This window comes from Podarcis melisellensis (genome assembly GCF_964234715.1).
Source record: "Podarcis melisellensis genome assembly, chromosome: 5".
NCBI lineage: Eukaryota > Metazoa > Chordata > Lepidosauria > Squamata > Lacertidae > Podarcis > Podarcis melisellensis.
The window spans coordinates 38,652,381-38,672,714 of record NC_138537.1 but is presented as its reverse complement, the minus strand read 5'-3'; the positions used below and the strand labels follow the sequence as shown (position 1 = coordinate 38,672,714).

At 41.1% G+C, this 20,334-nt stretch overlaps 1 protein-coding gene across 7 annotated transcripts in view; it reads left to right on the top strand.

Annotated features, from left to right (window-relative positions):
* Positions 1-20,334, top strand: part of MAP3K13 (mitogen-activated protein kinase kinase kinase 13) — a 41,850-nt gene that overhangs the window by 16,444 nt on the left and 5,072 nt on the right. For 6 of the 7 annotated variants that reach the window (XM_081910359.1, XM_081910361.1, XM_081910360.1 and 3 more), the window contains 13 exons: positions 3,782-4,356; positions 5,791-5,974; positions 8,697-8,888; positions 9,007-9,165; positions 9,340-9,498; positions 10,249-10,357; positions 11,253-11,362; positions 11,929-12,045; positions 12,762-12,899; positions 13,894-14,605; positions 14,794-14,864; positions 19,393-19,449; positions 19,877-20,174. In XM_081910359.1, the coding sequence (XP_081766485.1) occupies positions 3,855-4,356; positions 5,791-5,974; positions 8,697-8,888; positions 9,007-9,165; positions 9,340-9,498; positions 10,249-10,357; positions 11,253-11,362; positions 11,929-12,045; positions 12,762-12,899; positions 13,894-14,605; positions 14,794-14,864; positions 19,393-19,449; positions 19,877-20,174 (2,808 nt within the window). In that variant the 5' untranslated portion in view covers positions 3,782-3,854. The remainder of the gene's footprint in view (positions 1-3,781; positions 4,357-5,790; positions 5,975-8,696; positions 8,889-9,006; positions 9,166-9,339; positions 9,499-10,248; positions 10,358-11,252; positions 11,363-11,928; positions 12,046-12,761; positions 12,900-13,893; positions 14,606-14,793; positions 14,865-19,392; positions 19,450-19,876; positions 20,175-20,334) is intronic. The other variant, XM_081910364.1, reaches the window with a different exon arrangement.

Here is a 20,334-nt window from a genome sequence, read left to right as displayed (position 1 = left end):
CAACATTTCTCCAATGAAAATAGGGACAGCTTAAGGAAAAGTAGGACATTCCAGGATCAAAATCAGAAACCAGGACAGCTTCTCTAAATCAGGGATGTTCTTGGAAAATAGGGACACTTGGAGGGTCTGCTGTAAATATATATCTCCATATTAGGGCTGGGCGATACATAGTTTTCAACATTGTGATGTATTATCCACTAAACATTGTGCTATACCAATATATCACTATGTTTGAAATAAGGATGTAACTATATAGAGGTGAATGGGGTAATGTCCTAGCAACTTCTACTACTTAGGGGTCTGAAACTGATACATTTTTACTTACTTTTAAGTATTTTACTTACCTTTGAGTATTGATACAACTGATATTTTATAGTACAGAGCAACGGGGCAGAAGAAATGACCGGCTTCACAGTTCTTCCCATATCATGATTTTTTACATAACACACACACACAGTGATTTGCGATATATTGCCATGCCAAATATTATGAAACTGTTATCATGATGTGAACTTCAGTACATCGTCCAGCTCTATTCCATATCTCATGTATTTATGGTGTTTATAACAAAATCCTAAATAAAAGAAACCCAAAAGGTTATATCCAGTTGTTGCCTTGTTATAAAGGCTTTTGTTCTGGTGAGAGATGTTGACTGTTGGAGGGAAAAGCAATATGTTGCTGATTTCTCCCTCTTTCTTGCAGTCTCCAGTGCCCCCTGAAAATCTGTTCTGGACAGTCCACCAACCCTCATAACAGATTTTCAGGGGGTCCTGAGGGCTGCAGTGTAAAAGGGACTGGCAAGAACTTCCTTTTGGCCTCTGTAAGTGAGTGTCTCTCTCTGGAGAAACAGCGCTAGGAGGACCATTGTCAAATAGGGAACTGGCATCAAATTGGTTTGATGTCAGTTGGCTAACCGGGCTCTTAAGCAATGGTTCGATCCTCAATTAAGATTATTGTCAGTAAACCACATTAAACCACAGTTCTCCATTTTGGAACTATTCAGGAACTGGGTTTAATTTAACCAGGTCTGCCACACTTTCAGAAAGGAAAATCCCAAAGTATCCTATGTCTTCTATTCGGAAAGAGTTCTATTTAGTTTGTGGTGAATAGGTTTTGATGGGTGACTTTCACATGCATTTTTTGTCAAAAAATTAAAGCCAATGGCATGCTAAAAAATTACTTGACTCTCTTCCCCCCATTCCCCAACTCAACTATGAAATTAAAAGAAATAAGTTTTTTTTATCATACTCTGTAAGCTGTATGACAAATTTTCTATCCCACTTAGGCTACTGCAATAAAATGTATAGTGTATATAAATGGAAGGCATGTAAAAAGAGGTATTCTGAGTAGCTTCTGCCAGGAACTTTTATTGGTTTCATATCTTAATATGACAACACTAGGAGCTGAAGAGAGCTCTTTCTGCCTGCATAATGGTTATATAGAGAATGCAAAGTGAATCCTTCAGGGAGAAACAGATTAATGAAATGTGTGATAGTGGATTCTCATTTTCATACTATACCTTGTAGTGTAAATATCAGTTCAGTGATATTTCTATAATAATAATGAATGTGCATTTCCTTTTCTAACTTAACTTTAAAAAATACTGTGTTTGATATTACCAGAAGTCATTATGCAACCTTATTTATTTTGTGTGACACTAGATTATGCAATCTAGAGCCATTGGACTGTGAACATGAAAATGCTCTGAATGGAAACAATGCTAAAAATATCTTTTATATCACATGGGAAGATCATACATATAAAATGTATTGTTTACAGAATAAAGGCAACATTTTCTTGGGCAATTGAAACTGAGATTTTATTTGTGTGAAGAACAGCTTATCTGAGACATATTTTTTCAGACTGGGGGAGCAGAATCCAGCCCTTCTGTCAATTCATGTACAGATATGTAATTAGCTTTGCTTTCTCCAGTGTCAGAACAAAGATGTAAACATTTCTTTTTCTTCTTCTTGCTTGACAGAATTACAAAATAAAAGTTGTATCTGCAAAAGGGGGGCTCCCAGAAGCATAATAGTGGAACATAACATGACAAATTAGAGCAGGAAAAACAAACAAAAAAATTTCCTTCCAGTAGCACCTTAAAAACCAACTAAGTTAGTTCTTGGTATGAGCTTTCGTGTGCATGCACACTTCTTCAGTGTGTATCTGTGTATACACACTGTGTATCTGAAGAAGTGTGCATGCACACGAAAGCTCATACCAAGAACTAACTTAGTTGGTTTTTAAGGTGCTACTGGAAGGAAATTTTTTTGTTTGTTTTGACTATGGCAGACCAACACGGCTACCTATCTGTAACTAGAGCAGGAAAGGCACATATAGATGTGCTCTCAGTGGTGGTTCAGCTCCAGGTTGTGAAACTCTTCTGTCTTCCAAAGTTTGCATATTCCAGACATGCTTTTAGACCTTTTTCCAGGGATGTAAAGTTGATTTCAGCAGTTGTATCTTGAAAACTGGTTTAAAATGTATATTTTTAACGTATCTTTTAAAAAAATAAATAAATTGTTACTCATCTCCAGGTTTATATAGATAAGTGCATAAGGCAAATAAGGTTTCTATCCCTTGTTTTGAATATAAATCACAAACAGCTGCTATAGATGCAACCACTTTGTAAGGGTGTTACATAATATGGAAAAACAGCTATAGTATAACAACACTGTATAGTAAAACATAATTGGAGGAACTCGATTGTTCATATTCTAGTAAACGCAAGTCTCCTGTAAGATCAGCTTACTCAAGTCCAGCTTTTTCTCCACTGTTAGTTTCAGCCTGCTTATATATAGCTGTCGGTTCTCCTTCAGTTCAGCCTGTCTTGTCTTAAGGAACGACTGTGTTCTATGTTAGACCACTCTAGGCTGGGACTAACAACCTAGTAATAGTAAAACAGATAGTTGAACAGAAGATCATTCCTATGTACCTCAGTAATTCACTTTTGTCAGTAATATTTACCTTTAAATGGGTGAAGTTCACACCTGTCCTTGCAATAATGCCTGAGTAAGTCCACACTCATAGTATCAAACAGTAGCCCAGTAGAAATTACCTATTTATAAAACAGGTGTGGGGAACCTTTTACCCTCCAGATATTGCTGAGCTATAACTTCCACTACCCCTGGCTATTGGCTGTGCTTGCTGGTGGGAGTTGTATCTCAGCAACATCTGGGGTGATTGGGTGTCCAAGGCTCCCCACACCTTATATTTAGAGTTACAACACAACATACCATAGTTTTCCCCTAAATGCACACTTGTTAAAAATTTGCATTACAGTTGGGCACAATTGTTTTGAATGGCTATTATGATAACAAATCAATTTACAAAGTATATCAGCCTTGTTTAACTTTAATTTTAAATACCTAATTCTATATTAATAAAATTGTTGTTTTACGATGCATGGAATGACCCTATTGCAGCTTGGATTTTTCATGGCAAGCTATGTAAATACTTCAATAGTTTTGTCACATGAGCCTGTTTGGTTTCGATGTCAGGTGGCTTAATGTGACAGATGGGCAAAGTCCAGCATGCAATATATTGCTGAGAGATACCACAACTGTGGGAGAACAGTTGTAACTTCAAGCAATTGCTACTTCTGTTGTTGTATGAAAAGTTCCTTGGGACAGGATAGCCTTTTTGTTAGGAAATGAATCCTTGGGCTTAATCTGAAGAATAAATAGGTAGTTTACATCAGTTTATTGTTCATTTAAAATATTTGTCTCCAAATGTAATCAGATATATGAGTCTCATAACCTTTCTGTGGTTCCTTTTTCAGGTGTTGTGGCCACTTTCTACACTGGGAGTGAGCACTGGTGTTTGTTAGAGCAATATCTTTGACTGTCAACTCCATGCACACCCACAGTACAATGACCAGTTCTCAGGAGCCCCTGAGCTGGTCTTCCTCTACGACTGTGATCGCCAAGACCCTCAATGAAGATAAAGATTTCACTAGGATGCATGGAGAACATATACCCAGTGGTCTCCATCCTTCATCTGAGATCATAGAAGACGTACGAGACAAGGGCTTACTTCATAGCAATGTATCAGAGAACATGAGCAGTCCAGTTGCCACAACAGTATTGACCAGTGTAAGTGAGGATTCAAGGGACCAATTTGAAAACAGCGTGCTACAGTTAACAGAACAGGATGAATTGGAAACTACTGTTCATCAGGGCACCAATGATAATATACCTGGAGAGACCAACAATGGAACAGAAGATATCAAGATCCAGTTCAACAGATCAAGTAGTGGAAATGGTGGATTTCTTGAAGGACTCTTTGGTTGTTTGAAGCCTGTATGGAATATTATAGGGAAAGCTTACTCCACTGACTACAAGCTGCAGCAACAAGGTAAACCTAAAAAGTCAAACCATGTATTTTTGTGGCTTTAAAAATGTTCTCAGATATAAAGGAGGGAAAGTATAGCCTCCGGAGTGTCATAAAATTGCAGTAGCCTCAATCTCATCTATTTGAATTTATGGATCAATGTTTCCTATCTGACTCACCAGTGCTTTTTTTCTCGAAAAATAGGTGCCAGTACTCACCATGAAGTTGTTAACACTAAGTGTCTCACACTTTTTAACAAAAAGAAAAGAGGTGCCAAAGCTGTGGACCCTTGAGTACCCCCTGAAAAAAGCACTGCCACTCACCTTTCATAATGCCTAAAAATAAGGCAGTCCCAAAACCAAACAGCGATTTCTGCTATTCTGTGTTGCTTCTTGTATTGGGTCATTTATTGGACACCTGGAGCAGTGGTGTAGGATTGGTTGTCGATGCCCGGGGTGGGTGTGCCGGGCAGGCACTAGCCCTTGCCACTGCCGTGATCCCACCCCCACCAGAGCAAAGCGGGGCCCTGCTGAGTTGCCTGCCCACCTCTGCAGGGGGAGATTGAATGGCCGACACTGCCCTTGGTGGGCGGAGAGGAGCGCCAGGCTGGGCTGCACTGGGGTTGCTTGCATGGTTTGCGCCCCCACATAAATTGTGTGCCCAGGGCCATGGCCCCCCAGCACCACCTACACTATGCCCCTGATCTGGGGTATTATTTTTCTACCCTGGTATGGGGGGGGGATGCGGGGATGACTGCATGCAAAATCTCTTCCTAGGTGTGGCAAGATCATATTCTTAGTTGTTCTTAATAATCTTTAAAGCAGGGATCCTCAAACCAGATCAAGAAACAAATAGTCTGAGCTCCTTAAAATGTGATTGAAGCAAAACAAATGTGCATTTATTGTGCATGGAAAAGCTGTGCTTGTGGGGCTGATTTGTGGGGAAGAGCTCCATGTACAGTGGGAATGAATACTCGGTGCTTCTTTGATTAAATGAATGGGGGCCCTCCTGTTTGTACAGAGCTGAAGGTAACTATCACTTGTGCTGTCAAATGTTTGGTGCCCCTTGTAGCATCACCCCTGAGCACCAAAGGCAATTTCAGAGTCAGCTATCCCTTACTTTACTGACTTCCAGTCTGGAAGCACTTCCGGTCCAAAGCACCTCTAGGAGTAGAACATTTGGGATATTTTGGTTGAAGAGATACAGTGTTTGTCCTTCTATCTCAGTATCTTTATTATGGGAATGCTCACCTAGTTATTTCCTGGGAAGCTTAACAGCTAATGAAAGCACTACTGCTTTTTTTCTTTTAAAATACAATATTATCTAGATGTGAGCGTTTTGCATGCTAGCAAAGTTCAACAGGGTATCAGACTACAAAGGCACTAACTGGTTGATTACTCTGAGGCTTGACAAAAGGTAGCTATAGCAGTCAGAATAACAATGCTTGTTTCTTATCAGACACATGGGAAGTTCCTTTTGAGGAGATTTCTGAACTTCAGTGGTTGGGCAGTGGAGCGCAGGGAGCTGTTTTCTTAGGGAAATTCAGAGCAGAGGAGGTGGCCATCAAGAAAGTGAGAGAACAGAGTGAAACGGATATCAAGCACTTGAGGAAGTTGAAGCATCCCAACATCATTGCTTTCAAGTAGGTCATACTTTGATTATCTTGACTCTACAATAATGTTTTTTTTTTGGACTCATATGCTATATGTCTTCATGTCCTGCTAAACTGTGTTGTGGGTGGCACTGTGGTCTAAACCACTGAGCCTCTTGGGCTTGCCAATAGAAGGGTCCGCGGTTTGAATCTGCGCAATGGGGTGAGTTGTCCCAGCTTCTGCCAACCTAGCAGTTCAAAAGCATACCAGTGCAAGTAGATAAATAGGTACCACTATGGTGGGAAGGTATATGGTGTTTCTGTGTGCTCCGGCACTCATTGCGGTGTCCTGTTGTGCCAGAAGCAGTTTAGTCATGCTGGCTACATGATCTGGAAAGCTGTCTGTGGACAGACACTGACTCCCTTGGCCGGAAAAACGAGATGAGCGCTGCACCCCATAGTCACCTTTAACTTAACCGTCAGTGGTCCTTTACCTTTTACGTTTACCTTAAACTGTGTTCAGGTTACAATGGTCTCCTTCTGTCCTCTAAACAGTAGTTCTAGCTGGAAAATCTCAACTTCAAGGTTATTTCTTTAGCTATGCCTGCTGCTGGTATAACAGAATCCTTATATTAATTGACTATCCTCAGATGATCAGATGTTGTTGAGGTGAACAAGCCGGCAAGTGTCACTTAATAGTTGCTTCTTTTTGTAGTTTCCAAACAAACCAGGATATTAAACCAGCTTTAAACTAAGGCTTCATATCCTTGCTTCTTTGGAAGCCATTAGCCATAGTTTCCCAGTATATAAATGGAAACCGTAGCAAACTGAAACTTCCTGGCTTGTTTCCAGTTCATATGAAGGGAGGAACAAAGTTGTTGTTTATGGATGTATGTTTATGGATGCATGGTACAGTGGTAACTCTGGTTGCAGCCGGGATCCGTTCCGGAGGTCTGGCTGGATCCCAAGTTTTTCGCAACCAGAGAGACCGCTTCTGCGCATGCACATGTGGCAAAAACCCAGAAATATACTTCCGGTTTTGCCGGTTACATATCCCAAAGTTTACATAACCGGAGAGATATGTAAGCGGAGGTATGACTGTAGTTGGATAACATGCTTTGTATTCTGTGGAAGCCTGAGTTCTTCCCAATCCATTATTGCAGCAATTTTAAAATTTTTATTTCCCACTCCTTTCTTTGTGAAAACTTTATTGTTATGTGTGGAAAGAGTTTTAATGTGAGTTAATTCAGCAGCATTTCATCCTCTTTATTCTGCCCCAAGACCCTGAATACAGTGGTGCCCCGCAAGACGAATGCCTCGCAAGACGAAAAACCCGCAAGACGAAAGGGTTTTTCGGGTTTTGCGACGCTTCGCTAGACGATTTTCCCTATGGGCTTGCATCGCAAGACGAAAGCCCATAGGGAAATCTCGGGGACCTTTTTTTAAATGCTGGCGGTGGGGAGCAAAGCCCTTTTCCCCCCTCCGGACTTCAGAAGAGGTCCAGGAAGGCCGGCGGGGGCGAAAGGCTTTGCTCCCCACCGCCAGCATTTTAAAAGCGGTCCGGGATAGCAGGGAAGCGCTTCCCGCTATCCCGGACGGCTTTTGAAGGCAGGCAGGGGGGGCAAAGACTTTTGCCCCCCCTGCCTGCCTAACCGGGGGCTTTTAAATCGCCCCGGGACTGTCCGGGGCGATTTAAAAGCCCCCGGACGGCTTTTGAAGCCTCCCCCCGCCGCCCGGCATCGGGGCATCGTCCCGATGCCAGGCGGCGGGGCAGGAACGCCTCCCCCCGCCGCCCGGCTTCGGGGCATCGTCCCGATGCCGGGCGGCGGGGCGAGAAAGCCTCCCCCCGCCGCCTGGCATCGGAACCATGTCCTGAAGCCGGGCGGCGGGGCGGGAAAGCCTCCCCCCGCCGCCCGGCTTCGGGGCATCGTCCCGATGCCGGGCGGCGGGGCGAGAAAGCCTCCCCCCGCCACCTGGCATCGGAACCATGTCCCGAAGCCGGGCGGCGGGGCGGGAAAGCCTCCCCCCGCCGCCCGGCATCGGAACGATGTCCCGAAGCCCGGCGGCGGGGCGGGAAAGCCTGGGCGCGCTTGCAACTCTCCGCAAGGAGCGCTCCCGCTGCTTGCGGAGAGGTCCGCGCCTGTCCTGGACCTTTTCTGAAGGCAGGCGGGGGGGGGGGCAAAAGTCTTTGTCCCCCCTGCCTGCCTTCCCAGGGGCTTTTAAATCGCCCCGGACAGCGGAGAAGTCCTCCGCTGTCCCGGGCGATTTTAAAATGCCGCCCGCCAGAAGAGGTCGGGGGAAGGCGGTTTCCATAGGAACGCATTAATTGATTTTCAATGCATTCCTATGGAAAACCGTGCATCGCAAGACGAAAAACTCGCAAGACGAAGAGACTTGCGGAACGAATTAATTTCGTCTTGCGAGGCACCACTGTAATAATCAATGCCACCTCATGAAATTCAATTTTAGAATGAAATAGAATGTTTAGAATGAAATAGCTCTGGGAAGACATTTCACTATTCCACTTACTATTCTGGTACATATATGACCAATTAATCGGTGGATAAAGTGAAAATAATGTGAATTTATTTGAATGATAGAATATGAATATGAATAAATTAAAAGAAAGAGTGATTTGGTCTCAAGGTGAGAAGTACTTTTACTGTCCAGGAGAATTAGCAACGGCAGCACTTTTCATTTTTTTTTCACTTGCATGTTCTCATTATTATAAATGCTTTTGTTGTTTTTAATCTATAGTTCTTTTTTATGCCAGGGGCGTTTGTACTCAGGCACCGTGCTACTGTATAATAATGGAGTACTGTGCTCATGGACAGCTGTATGAAGTGTTGCGAGCCGGTAGGAAGGTCACACCTCGCCTGCTTGTGGACTGGTCAACAGGGATTGCTAGTGGAATGAACTATTTGCATCTTCATAAAATCATCCACCGAGACCTCAAGTCACCCAAGTGAGTTGTTAGCATGTGGGGAGTGTAAGACAGAAAATGAGATTTGACCTAAATTGTGGTTGTGAGTTGGAATTACATTCAAACTTTATTCCCCATTTTTCCCTTTTTTTCTTTTCAGTGTATTAGTTACTCACAATGATACAGTAAAAATTTCAGATTTTGGTACTTCTAAAGAACTCAGCGATAAGAGTACAAAAATGTCCTTTGCAGGGACTGTAGCTTGGATGGCGCCAGAGGTGATTCGCAATGAACCTGTCTCTGAAAAGGTGGATATTTGGTGAGTAATGCATTAATAAGTACTTGTCAGTTTCAGTGTTTCCAACAGAACCTCTGAGACAAACTATGTTCTCATGACTTAGCATCACTAGCAGCTTTGCTTTAGAAGATCTGAGCCTTAACTTCCCTGTTGTATACAGTTTTTCTGATTTTTATCTCTCTCATTTTCTATCAGGTCATTTGGAGTAGTTTTGTGGGAGCTTCTCACTGGAGAGATTCCATATAAGGATGTCGACTCCTCAGCCATCATCTGGGGGGTAGGCAGTAATAGCTTGCACCTTCCTGTGCCCTCCACTTGCCCAGATGGATTCAAGATCCTTATGAAGCAAACATGGTAAGGGTTGTTCTGTCCACACTGAGCCCAGCTGGTCTTGTGCACACTCCTCTTCCACCTCCAGTACAAAACGCCACAGTATGCCCACAAAATGAGAGTGAAGGATGAGATCTTTGTCTGCACTGACTAGTAAGATACTGGCATTAACACTGTGATACTACAGTCTGTTCTTTTGTAAAGCACAGTTTAGAATAATACATTGGCTTAGGGTAAAACAGCTTCTTCAAGTGTATGAACTGATATGAATGCATTATGATTGCCGCTGACAGTAAGATAATAAGTAGAAGCCATGCCTGCAAAGGAAAAATGGGGACACACTTTGAATATGCTCCTAATACTTCCTTTGTGACTTTTTTGAATTTGGTGCCCTTTTCTTTTTCCACCATAATTGTTCCAGTAGCTGGAAAGGAAGGGATGAGAAGGGAGAATAAGTGAAGATGCTTCTGAAATGGATGCGTGGAAAATAACAAAGTGAGAGGATATAGTGTTCATATCTAGCTAATAATCTTTCTACATTAGTGTTACATTGAGGGTTTGGTTTGCCTTGCCAGATACGGGAGGGGGAATAAGGAAACTGACATTTATGTATTCCTGATTGCTTCCTCCTTTGTTTTTCTTTAGGGGGTGGTGGTATTCTAATAGGCAGTGAGAAAGGCCTATTTCAAATGAAACCATCAATTAAAATATTCCAAATTGCTTCTTAATTATGTTTGGATGTTCTCTCCTGTTTGTTTTTCTTTAATTTGTCAGGCAAAGCAAGCCACGGAATCGGCCCTCTTTTCGACAGACGCTTATGCACCTTGACATTGCATCTGCTGATGTGTTGGGTACCCCTCAAGAGACTTATTTCAAGTCTCAGGTAAATCTTTTTCTTTTCTAGCACTAGACTGTATCATTGGCTTGCCATGTGTTCTTTAATAAGACTTGTATGGTAGGAATAGGAAGAGAAAAGCACAGGCATTCATTTATGAATCTCTTCCCATAATGCACCCCAAAGCGATTTACAATATAATAACATAGTTGTAAATAAAAAGCAGTAAATAAAAAACAACAGCACATACATAAAATTAATTCCATTCCAAGCTAGATACCAGGTGGGATGAAGATTTTAAAAGGCTTGTTGAAAGAGCAATATATTTGGCAGGCATCTAGAAGATAATATAGAAGAATCCTGTGTGATGTACAGTTAGACAGAGTTCCAAATGGTAGGTGCTGTCACACAAAAGGCCTGATTCCAACATTGTGCAGAATGGACCTCCTGATAGGATGGTGTCTGCAGGGTGCAGATTTTGTTCCAGTGAAGTATTAAAGTAAATCATTTTACTGAAGTGATCAAGATGTCTACAAGTGCAAATCCGTAGGAATTGTGGTGTGAAATCTAAAGCCAAATAAATAGTTGTTATTATATTTCCATGAGTATTGCATACTCTCCATGTAGTCTTGGGCCTGAAAAGCAGTTGGCTACAGATTTGAGAAGAAATTGAGCTGTTCATAGGTTTGAAATGGCAATCAGTTTTATACGCTAGGAGAGATTTGCAATACACGTCTGTACTTAATGTTAGAATTTCAGCTAAAAAGATGAGTCCCTGGTCAAGCCTGGTGATCAGATAGCTTTGCGGCCTCCTACCACAAAAGTACTATTGGAATAAAGAAGCTTGGGTTTCTTTTTAATATGTTAAAGTAGTGCAACCCTTTATTGTGCAGTTGTCACTGCCATGAGTTATGCTGTGTATCCATCTAAATTGCTTTGGCAGGCTGAATGGAGAGAAGAAGTGAAGAAGCACTTTGAGAAGATTAAAAGTGAAGGAACTTGCATACACCGGTTAGATGAAGAACTTATTCGTCGCAGAAGAGAAGAACTCAGGTCTGTTGACTTTCAGTGCGTGAGAAGAGCTTTGCTAATTCAGATCAATTAACTATCCTGTTTCCACCAAGAGACTGCCAGATATTTCTGGGAAGAATGCAAACAGAACATTCAGTCTGCCTCTGACCCTGGATGTTCTATTTAGCTATCATAGCTAATAGCTGTCAATAGTTTTATCTGTCAGTAATTTGTCTAATTTCTTTTTAAGGAGATAAGCATCCTGTTGCAGGAAATTCCTTATGTTAACTATGCACTGCATAAAGAAATAACTTTTGTTTGTTTGTCCTGAATTTACTGCCAATCTCTTATCCTGGGTGACCCTGAATTATAGCAGAAGGATCTTAACAGAGTTCTCTTTAGTGAGTGCTTCATTCATATCTAAACTCTGATTTTGGTTTTATTACATTCAGATACTTTCATCATTTGCTTATCTTGGAAGTGGTAGATGAGATGTTTAATTGAGAATAATTCTGCATAAGTACATCTATTAAGCTTCCCTTTTGCCTGTACAAATTGTCCCTTGGAGGAAAAGCCACTCACCTGTAGCTCTCCTTTCTTTTTCATAGGCATGCCTTGGACATTCGTGAACATTATGAGAGAAAACTGGAGAGAGCCAATAATTTGTACATGGAGCTCAGTGCCATCATGTTACAGCTGGAGGTTCGAGAAAAGGAGCTCATCAAGTACGCTCATCCACATAGATGTACCTTGTAGCCATGCAGATGACATAATTAGAAGCAGGGATTCATAGGTTTTCTGATTGTTCTAGATTAAAACAACAACCCCATAATGATCTGTTTCGAGATCTGGATGACAAACAAGCGTAATTTGCTTCAATGGCAGGAAATTGTGTTCTCTTTGTGTTTCCCTTACATAGTGCAAGAGAACAATTGCCATTCCTTGGTTTTAATTTTTTCCATGGATCTGCTCCAGACACTTCTTTTTCTAATCAGGATTGTTGTGGGGAAAGCTTCTTATTTTAGAACACAACACTTCTATTGCACATCCATGTTTTTTAATCTTGATATGAAACACAACCAGCACTTATGGTCACATTAGTTGTTGCCTAGATCAGCATACTCCAACCTCTTCAGATGCAGACCCACCTTTGACCTAAACATACCAATTTTGTTTACCATATTTTTTTTGGGTGGTAGTGCTGCTGTTATTGCTTCCTTTAGATCAGGCTCTACCTAGTATTGGGTCCCATCTCCCCAGTTTAATAAGACAGTGGCCTAGAGAATAGCTAGGTTCCCCTCCCAAATGCTGACATGAGCACTTGTGTGGACAACAGTGTGTAATATTTATTATTCTTTTGACTTGGGGAAATTGCAAATATTCAAAAAAAAATCATTTTATAATGAAAAAATTACAAATTTCATTTTTAATCCATGTGCAGGCGGGAGCAAGCTGTGGAAAAGAAATATCCTGGGACTTACAAGCGTCACCCAGTCCGACCAATAATCCATGCCAATGCAATGGAAAAATTGATGAAGAGGAGAGGAGTCTCACACAAGCCTGGGGGCCAGACTAAACGGTGAGCCAAATAACAAAAACATGTTCAAAGGCTTTTCACAATTACGTGCATATATCTACAAAATGAGGAAGCCACATCTGCTAGGGTCAGCATCCATTATTGCACAAAATGACTGATTACTCAAGTGGCACTGACAAATCTTCTGGTGTGTAGCATCCTTGAATTAGACATTAATCTATAAGATGGGATATGTGTGTCCTTGATTATGATCACCAATAACATGGAAGTTTTAGTAATGTAGAGCAGGTGCAATTTAAGAGCGGAATGTTGGACCAAAGAGTTTTATCGGTGGTCATTTAGGAATCTCAGAGTACCCAATACAGTTTTTATATCAGAGAGTGCGCTTTTAATATTAGCAAAATGGTCAGCTGATATTTGACCTGGATTAAATGTACTAAGGGGTTATCTAGACAGCTTTAATTCTGGAGATTGGTGTGGCATTTCAGCATTTTTGCTCCTTGCCATTTAGAATGAGTTCTTCAGTATGTACTGATCTGTTGATAGTGGGTAGTGTGGAACCACCACAGATCTGAGAAATAAATGCCTACAAATCACAGCTGGGCTTTTGTAGCCAAGCATTTTTTTAAACCAGTGCTTTAGCATAATGCTACAGCTAATTCACATTGCTGCAAAACCTGTTGTTGCAAACTGGGAGTCATAGGATTTATTCTATGTTCACCTGAATTATTAAGCAAGCAACATGGGGTGGGAATGCAGGTCTAATTTCCTTATTTAAGGCAAAAAGCCAAGAAGCCCACTGGATGTATGCATGCCTTTGGTTCACCTCAGTGCTTCCTTTGGTACCTGCCAATTCCGAATTTTATTTTTAGTTTACCCTATGTGACCTATAACAAAACTTGTGTTACTTCAATGTCATCTGTCAATGGGCATGTTGACAAAAAATGAAGGAAATAATGTGAAAATCTCCATAGAGTGGAAGCTTGCATATGTTACTTCTAATAGAGAGCATGCTGGTTTTTGTATCCTTTCTCAGGCCTGACTTGCTGAAGACGGATGGCATATCCAGCACTGAAGTGGCTCCTAGTGGCTCTCCCCTTTCAGGAAGTCCAAAGATGTCAACCCTCAGTAACAAAGGACGTTACCGTAGCAAACCACGCCACCGGCGAGGAAACAGCAAAGGCAGCTACAATGATTTCACAGGGATCTTGAAAAATCAGTCAGCTCAAGATGACTTGGCCCATTCATCTCACCATCATCAGCACCACCCTCATCATCATGGGCATCACCCCCGAATGAACATCCATGGGCAGGACATAGCCAACTGTGCTAACAACCTTCGATATTTTGGCCCTGCTGCAGCCCTACGCAGTCCTCTTAGTAATCACGCCCAAAGGAGGATGTCTGGTTCTAGTCCTGACCTTATCTCTGCTGCTATGGAAGCTGATTCACGGAGAAATCTGGAGGAGAACGAGAATGGGGAAGGCGAGGCTAATCATTGGGAATGTTGTAAAGGAGATACATACAACCTTTGCCCACAGTGCAGGATGGGGACAAATACTGAAAAACAAGGACAGTCACTTGAGCCAGGGCTGGAGAAGTCTGAAGCACCATTGCATGCAAATAAGCAATTTCCTGGAAATAATGAGGAAGGTGAATTCAGCAGCCACAGATCAGTGTCTTCTCTTGGCTCATCTCATCCTGCAAGTACTCCAGGACTGCCGGGTAAAACACGACCCATCCCAAAGGTAAGATCCCTCCAACCATCCTGGAAGCAATGGACAGATTTACATTTTGCTGTTTTCTCATGCACCCTAAATTTCTTAGTTCTTTCTGTAGAATACCATCTTTGGAGACTTCCGTTCATGAAAGTTGCTCAGGTGGCTGTATGCTTGTAAATAAGTGGCAAATAACATTGCCTTTAATCTTCTACTAGAGTGGAGATGACTCTTCAGAAGAAGAAGAAGGGGAAGTAGATAGTGAAGTGGAATTCCCACGGAGACAGAGGTAGGACTGCTCTATTTTTATCGTAGTTGCTAAACAAAGGTTTGGTTTAACAAAAGGATGGGGAGTTAAAATTTTGGTGGGATGAGGAAGGGTTAATGGTTGGGTAATGTTCATGAGCTATGACAAAGGCAGGAGAGCAGAATTCTGGGGGGTGGAGATAATCTCAGGTTTTTTTGTCTCCTGCCTTGGTGAATCTGTCAGTTAAGTGGTTTTTTCTTCCCCTTTTCTTTTCTATTCTGTCCTTCTGTGTTTGCTTGTGTGTGCTTATTGTGATCTGATTGTTTTTGTTGTGAACATTACCCCCCAATGAACCCTTCCTTATCCACCAAATCTACACATCAGGTAAAACCAATCATCCTTTTCATTGTAACATGATGAGAACTTAAGAGGGGTGACTGTAACATTATTTGTTATCCAGGTTCTTTGAACAGGGAAACTACCATAAAAAATTGCTTTAAAACTCTCTATCCATGTCACATTTATACTGAAAATGTCTAGATCTAATCATGATAATCATGAGATGTTGCTTCTGATGTGTTTCCCCCACAGTTTTTTCTGATATGCAAAAGCACAAGAGACTTATCTACAAAAATCTGGAAAAATTGCTAGCACAATTAGTCATGATTCTTTCCTACATAAAAGGCATACACTACTTACTTTTGGAAAGTAGGCAGGCTCTATGATCTATGATTAAAAATTACTTTTTTTGTGTATTTGTTTTTGACATTTGTAGTCTGCTTTTAAGTTTAAAGAAATTCCCAAATGAGGTAGCAAAGAATAAAAACATTCCAAACAGTTGGGGGGGGGGAGACTTTAAAAGCCTATGAAAATTAAAAGGTTTTTGCCTGGTGCTAAAACAACATTAAAGAAAGAAAGAAAAGTATAAAAACAACAATATCTAAAAAAAAATATCTCCCTGAATGATTAAAAAATAAAAACAGCTAAAAATATAAAACAACAGAATAAGATCATTTCCTATTAAAACCAAATTGCTTCATTTCAAAAGTCAGACCTGAGCCAGATTGCAATGGATCTAGATAATCAGTATTGTCTCAGGCTGTTTGGAGTTGAACAGCCACTACTCCCTCAAACATCTTACCCAAATAGTTATTTTCTGGACTGTGCCCGGATGTGTTCTGGGAAGAGGAGGGAGAATTCCTTAATTAATTGGTTAACTGTAGATATGGTTAAGTAGGGTTGAGATAAATTTCCATTCATCCTTGATATTACGGAATTCGCTGGTGATCAAGGCTCTATAATTATGTGCTCTGCAAAGTACTTCCTTTTGTTAGTCCTAAATCTTCCAACATTGGATTCTTCATTGGATTACTGAAGTTCCAGTGTTATGAAAGAAGGGAGAAAACGTCATCCACTTTCTACGTTCCATGTATAATTTTATATACTTCTATCATGTCCTTTCTTGCTCACCTTTTCTCTAAACTGAAAGGTTCCCTAATGTAACTTTTCCTCCAAGGGAAGTTGCTCCATTCTTCTAGTCATTTTGGCTACCTTTTTCTGAACCCCTTCTAGCTGTACCATTCCTGGTGAGATGACCAGAACTGTATACAGTATTCCAAATGAAGTCACACCAAAGATCTGTATGATAACATTATGATATTGTGTCAGTTTTATTATCAATCCCTAGGGATCCCTACCATTTTTCACAGCTGTTGGACATGGCGTGATCTCTTCATCAAGCTGCCCCCTACAACTCCAAGGTCCCATTTTTGGTCAAGTCACCAACTGTTCAGACTCTATGAGAATATATCTAAAATTTGGGGGGGGGAATTGCCCCAATTCTAGCTTACATTGAATTGCATTTGCCATTTTATTGCCAATTCTCTGAGTTTGGAGAGATACATTTGGGGCATTTCACAATCCCTTTTTGTTTTAACCCCTCTGAGCAATTTGGTATTATCAGCAAACTTGGCTACTTTACTCCTCACTCTTAATTCTAGATCTTTTATGAATAAGTTAAAAAGCACAGATCCCAATATCGATTCTTGGGGGACTCCACCATTTTTATCCCTCCATTGGGAGAACTCTCTGCTTCCTGTTACTTAACCAATTCTGATACACAAGAGAACCTTTCCTCTTATCCCATGACTTCTAAGCTTATTCAAGAATTTTTGGTGAGGTACTTTGCCAAAAGCTTTTTGAAAGTCCAGGTATGCTATATCTCAACTAGATCTCTCTATGTATATGCTGCTTGACACCCTCATAGAACTTTAATAGATTAGTGAGACAGGACTCACCTTTGTAGAAGGCATGCCGGTTCTGCTTCAGCAAGACTTGTTCTTTTCCATTCTTGGTAATTTTATCTTTAACAGTGTTTTCCACCAGTTTCCCCTGAAAATTGGCCTTTAATTTCCAGTATCCCCACTGGATCACTCTTTTAAAATTGGGGTTACATTGGCCACTCTCCAGTTTTCTGGCATGGAGGCTGATCTTAGGAACAAGTTACATATTTCCGTTTGAAGTGATTTCACATTTGACTTCTTCAAAAACTCTCAGATGGATGCCATTCGACAGTTTTTATTTTGGTGGTTCCAGAATAGTCATAAACTAGCACTGTCTTCTCACTCCTAAACTAGCACTGTCTTCTCCTGATTCTTTCTATTGTAGAGTCTAACTGGATTTACCTGTAACTGAACCTGATACCATTTCTTCCAGGAAAACTCATAGGGAGCAGAAAAACTTTAGTGAGTGGTGTGGATGCTCTTGGTTGCCCACAGCTTCTCTTTGAATTGCCCCTTGAGCTTTTCCCCTGGGGGTAGGGGAGAAAAGGCTGTTACATGCCACCTCCATTATTTCTGCTTTGAACCAAACTGAGAATTCCTACCCTGTTGCAATCAAAGTGGTGTGGTCATGCCACCTACCTGTATGTGTCCTGGGTTTTTGCTCTTCAAGGCAAAGGGCTCTTCATCTTGGGTTTGAATGGCCAGGATTTTTTGGGTGTTTTTTCTAGTGTGATGACCAAATCTCTTACCTGTTTCTTAGCATTCTTGATAATTTTCACAGGTTTTCTTTTGATTGCTGAGTCAAGTCTTGGCAAAGGGACAAACTAGAGTGATGCTGAATATATTTGTGCCACCAAGAATATGTATTTATTTATCTCTCTCTCCCAGAAAGATTAGTGGGGGGAGGGATCTGTCTGTGGAATCACAACATTCTACATTTCTTCATTGGTTGCCACTGGCAGTGGATGGGTGGGGGAGAGAAAAATATTATGATGTTAAGACATAGTTAAGTTTTATTAAATGTCATGGTGGTGGTGAGGTGTTAAAGGCAGATCAGCTTGTTTGGCCCCAAAATTGCACACCCTTATGCTTATCGGCTTAAGGAGACTAACAGAAGAGATCGTAAAAGAAAAAGAGAAATTATATGAACAAGATATGATGTGGAAACACCAAGATAAGACTGGATAGAACTATGAACTCTGTTTGGATTGATTGGGACTGATTTGGACATTAACGCAGTAATAAGAAGATGATTTGAATCCCCCTTTGGATCTTGAAGTATGGGTTCCCCCAACAAAATTTAAAAATTTGGCTTTGTAATTTGGAATTTATGTGATGTGATTTAATTTGATGTGATTGGCCAGTTAATAAAAATTATTTTTTTAAAAAAAACCAAAATTGCACACCCTTATTTTCCTGTAAAATATATCAGCTCATATAAGTACTTTTGGGAGAAGTAGAATTCACTTAGTAAGATGCTTCAGATCTCCATCTTCATTTTGACTGTTAGTTTTAGCTACATCTCTGCTAAAGTGATTTTTGCTTTGCATTAATGAAACTGTCATCACCTTGCAGTGCTCTCTAGGGAATCCTCTCCCACGTTGGCTCTCTCAACTTCAGAAGCTGCCTCCTGTTAGTTTGAATAAATGATTGGTAGTCCCCTCCCCCCCCCCCACATAGTTCCCTAAAACAATATTTTCAGATCTTATTGCATAAGAAAATGCTGAATTTGTAACCTGCTGTTCAGTGCCAAAGGCAATATAGGACTTAAAATGACAACAAACTAGGGCTACATTACATATATCAACCTATTTACTAGGAGAACCAGTAGGCTAAAATAAGACTCGGTATGAATTTTAGGGTTAAGATAAAAATAAGAAATGAAGCCTCAGATTTAGCAACCTGGAGGCTTTCTTATTAAAAATGTTTTTAATGGATTTGTGTCTGGTGTCTCAGTACTATAGTAATTTTAACCTAACTTAGAGTGCAATCTAAGAGAGCATCACAACAGCTATATATGATAATCTAGATGTCTCCCTGTGATGGCAGCAAGGATAGGACAAAAAGGGATAATTCTGGAGGCAAGTTGATCCTTCACTGGACATGTCCCTGGACAATGGGAAGAGTACACCAGCCATGGGGCTGTTGTACCCATTTCCTCTTCCATGGGAACCAATCAGAGGAATTTTTTCGTTTAGAATAAACATGAGTAAGGGAAGGGGACTTGATATAGGTGTATAAAATTATGCATGGATAGAGAAGTTCTTCTCCCTCTCTCGTAATACTAGAACCCGAGGTCATCCAATGAAGCTGAATGTTGGAAGATTCAGGACAGACAAAAGGAGGTACAGAACTTAATTAAACTGTAGAATTCACCATTACACGAAACGGCAATGGCCACCATTGTGGACAGCCTTGAAAAAGATTGGGCAGATTCACAAAGGATAAGGCTATCAGTTGCCACTCATGATAGTTATGTACTACTCAGTATCAGAGGCAAGATTTCTTTGAACACCAGTTGCTCGGGGTCATGAGTGGGAGAGGGTCATTGTACTGATTGTGGGCTTCACATAAGCATTTGGTTGGCCACTGTGAGAATAGGATTTTTGACTAGGTGGGCCTCTGGTTTGATCTACCAAGGCTGTTCTTCATGTATCTTTAGGAATGGACTTGGCCTTCTTCTCATCCTTGTTTGTAATACCCTGCTCATTAGATCAAGTGCTTGCAGCCTTTGAATCAAATCAAACCCATTAATGTTTTATGGATTTGCAGGCCGCATCGTTGCATTAGCAGCTGCCAGTCTTACTCGACCTTCAGCTCTGAGAACCTCTCTGTGTCTGATGGAGAGGAGGGCAATACCAGTGACCATTCCAACAGCCCAGACGAGCTGTCCAACAGGCGTAAAGATCAACGGGCTGAGAAGCTGGATGAGATGTTGTCACAGACTCCAGAAATCCCCATTGAGATATCTACCCAGTCTGATGGCCTTTCAGATAAGGAGAGTGCTGTACGCAGGGTGAAAACACAGATGTCACTTGGCAAGTTATGTCCAGAGGAACGTGGCTATGAGGTCAGTAACACTCTCTTCATTGCTTGAAGTTAAAATATTAATTAGATGCTTGGAAACTAGGGCTGTTGAATAAATACATTGCAAGGTTTCCAACTGGAGCTCTGCTAGCCTTTGCTTTCGCTATCAGTTTTTTCTTACATCATTCTATTTTTATTTGATG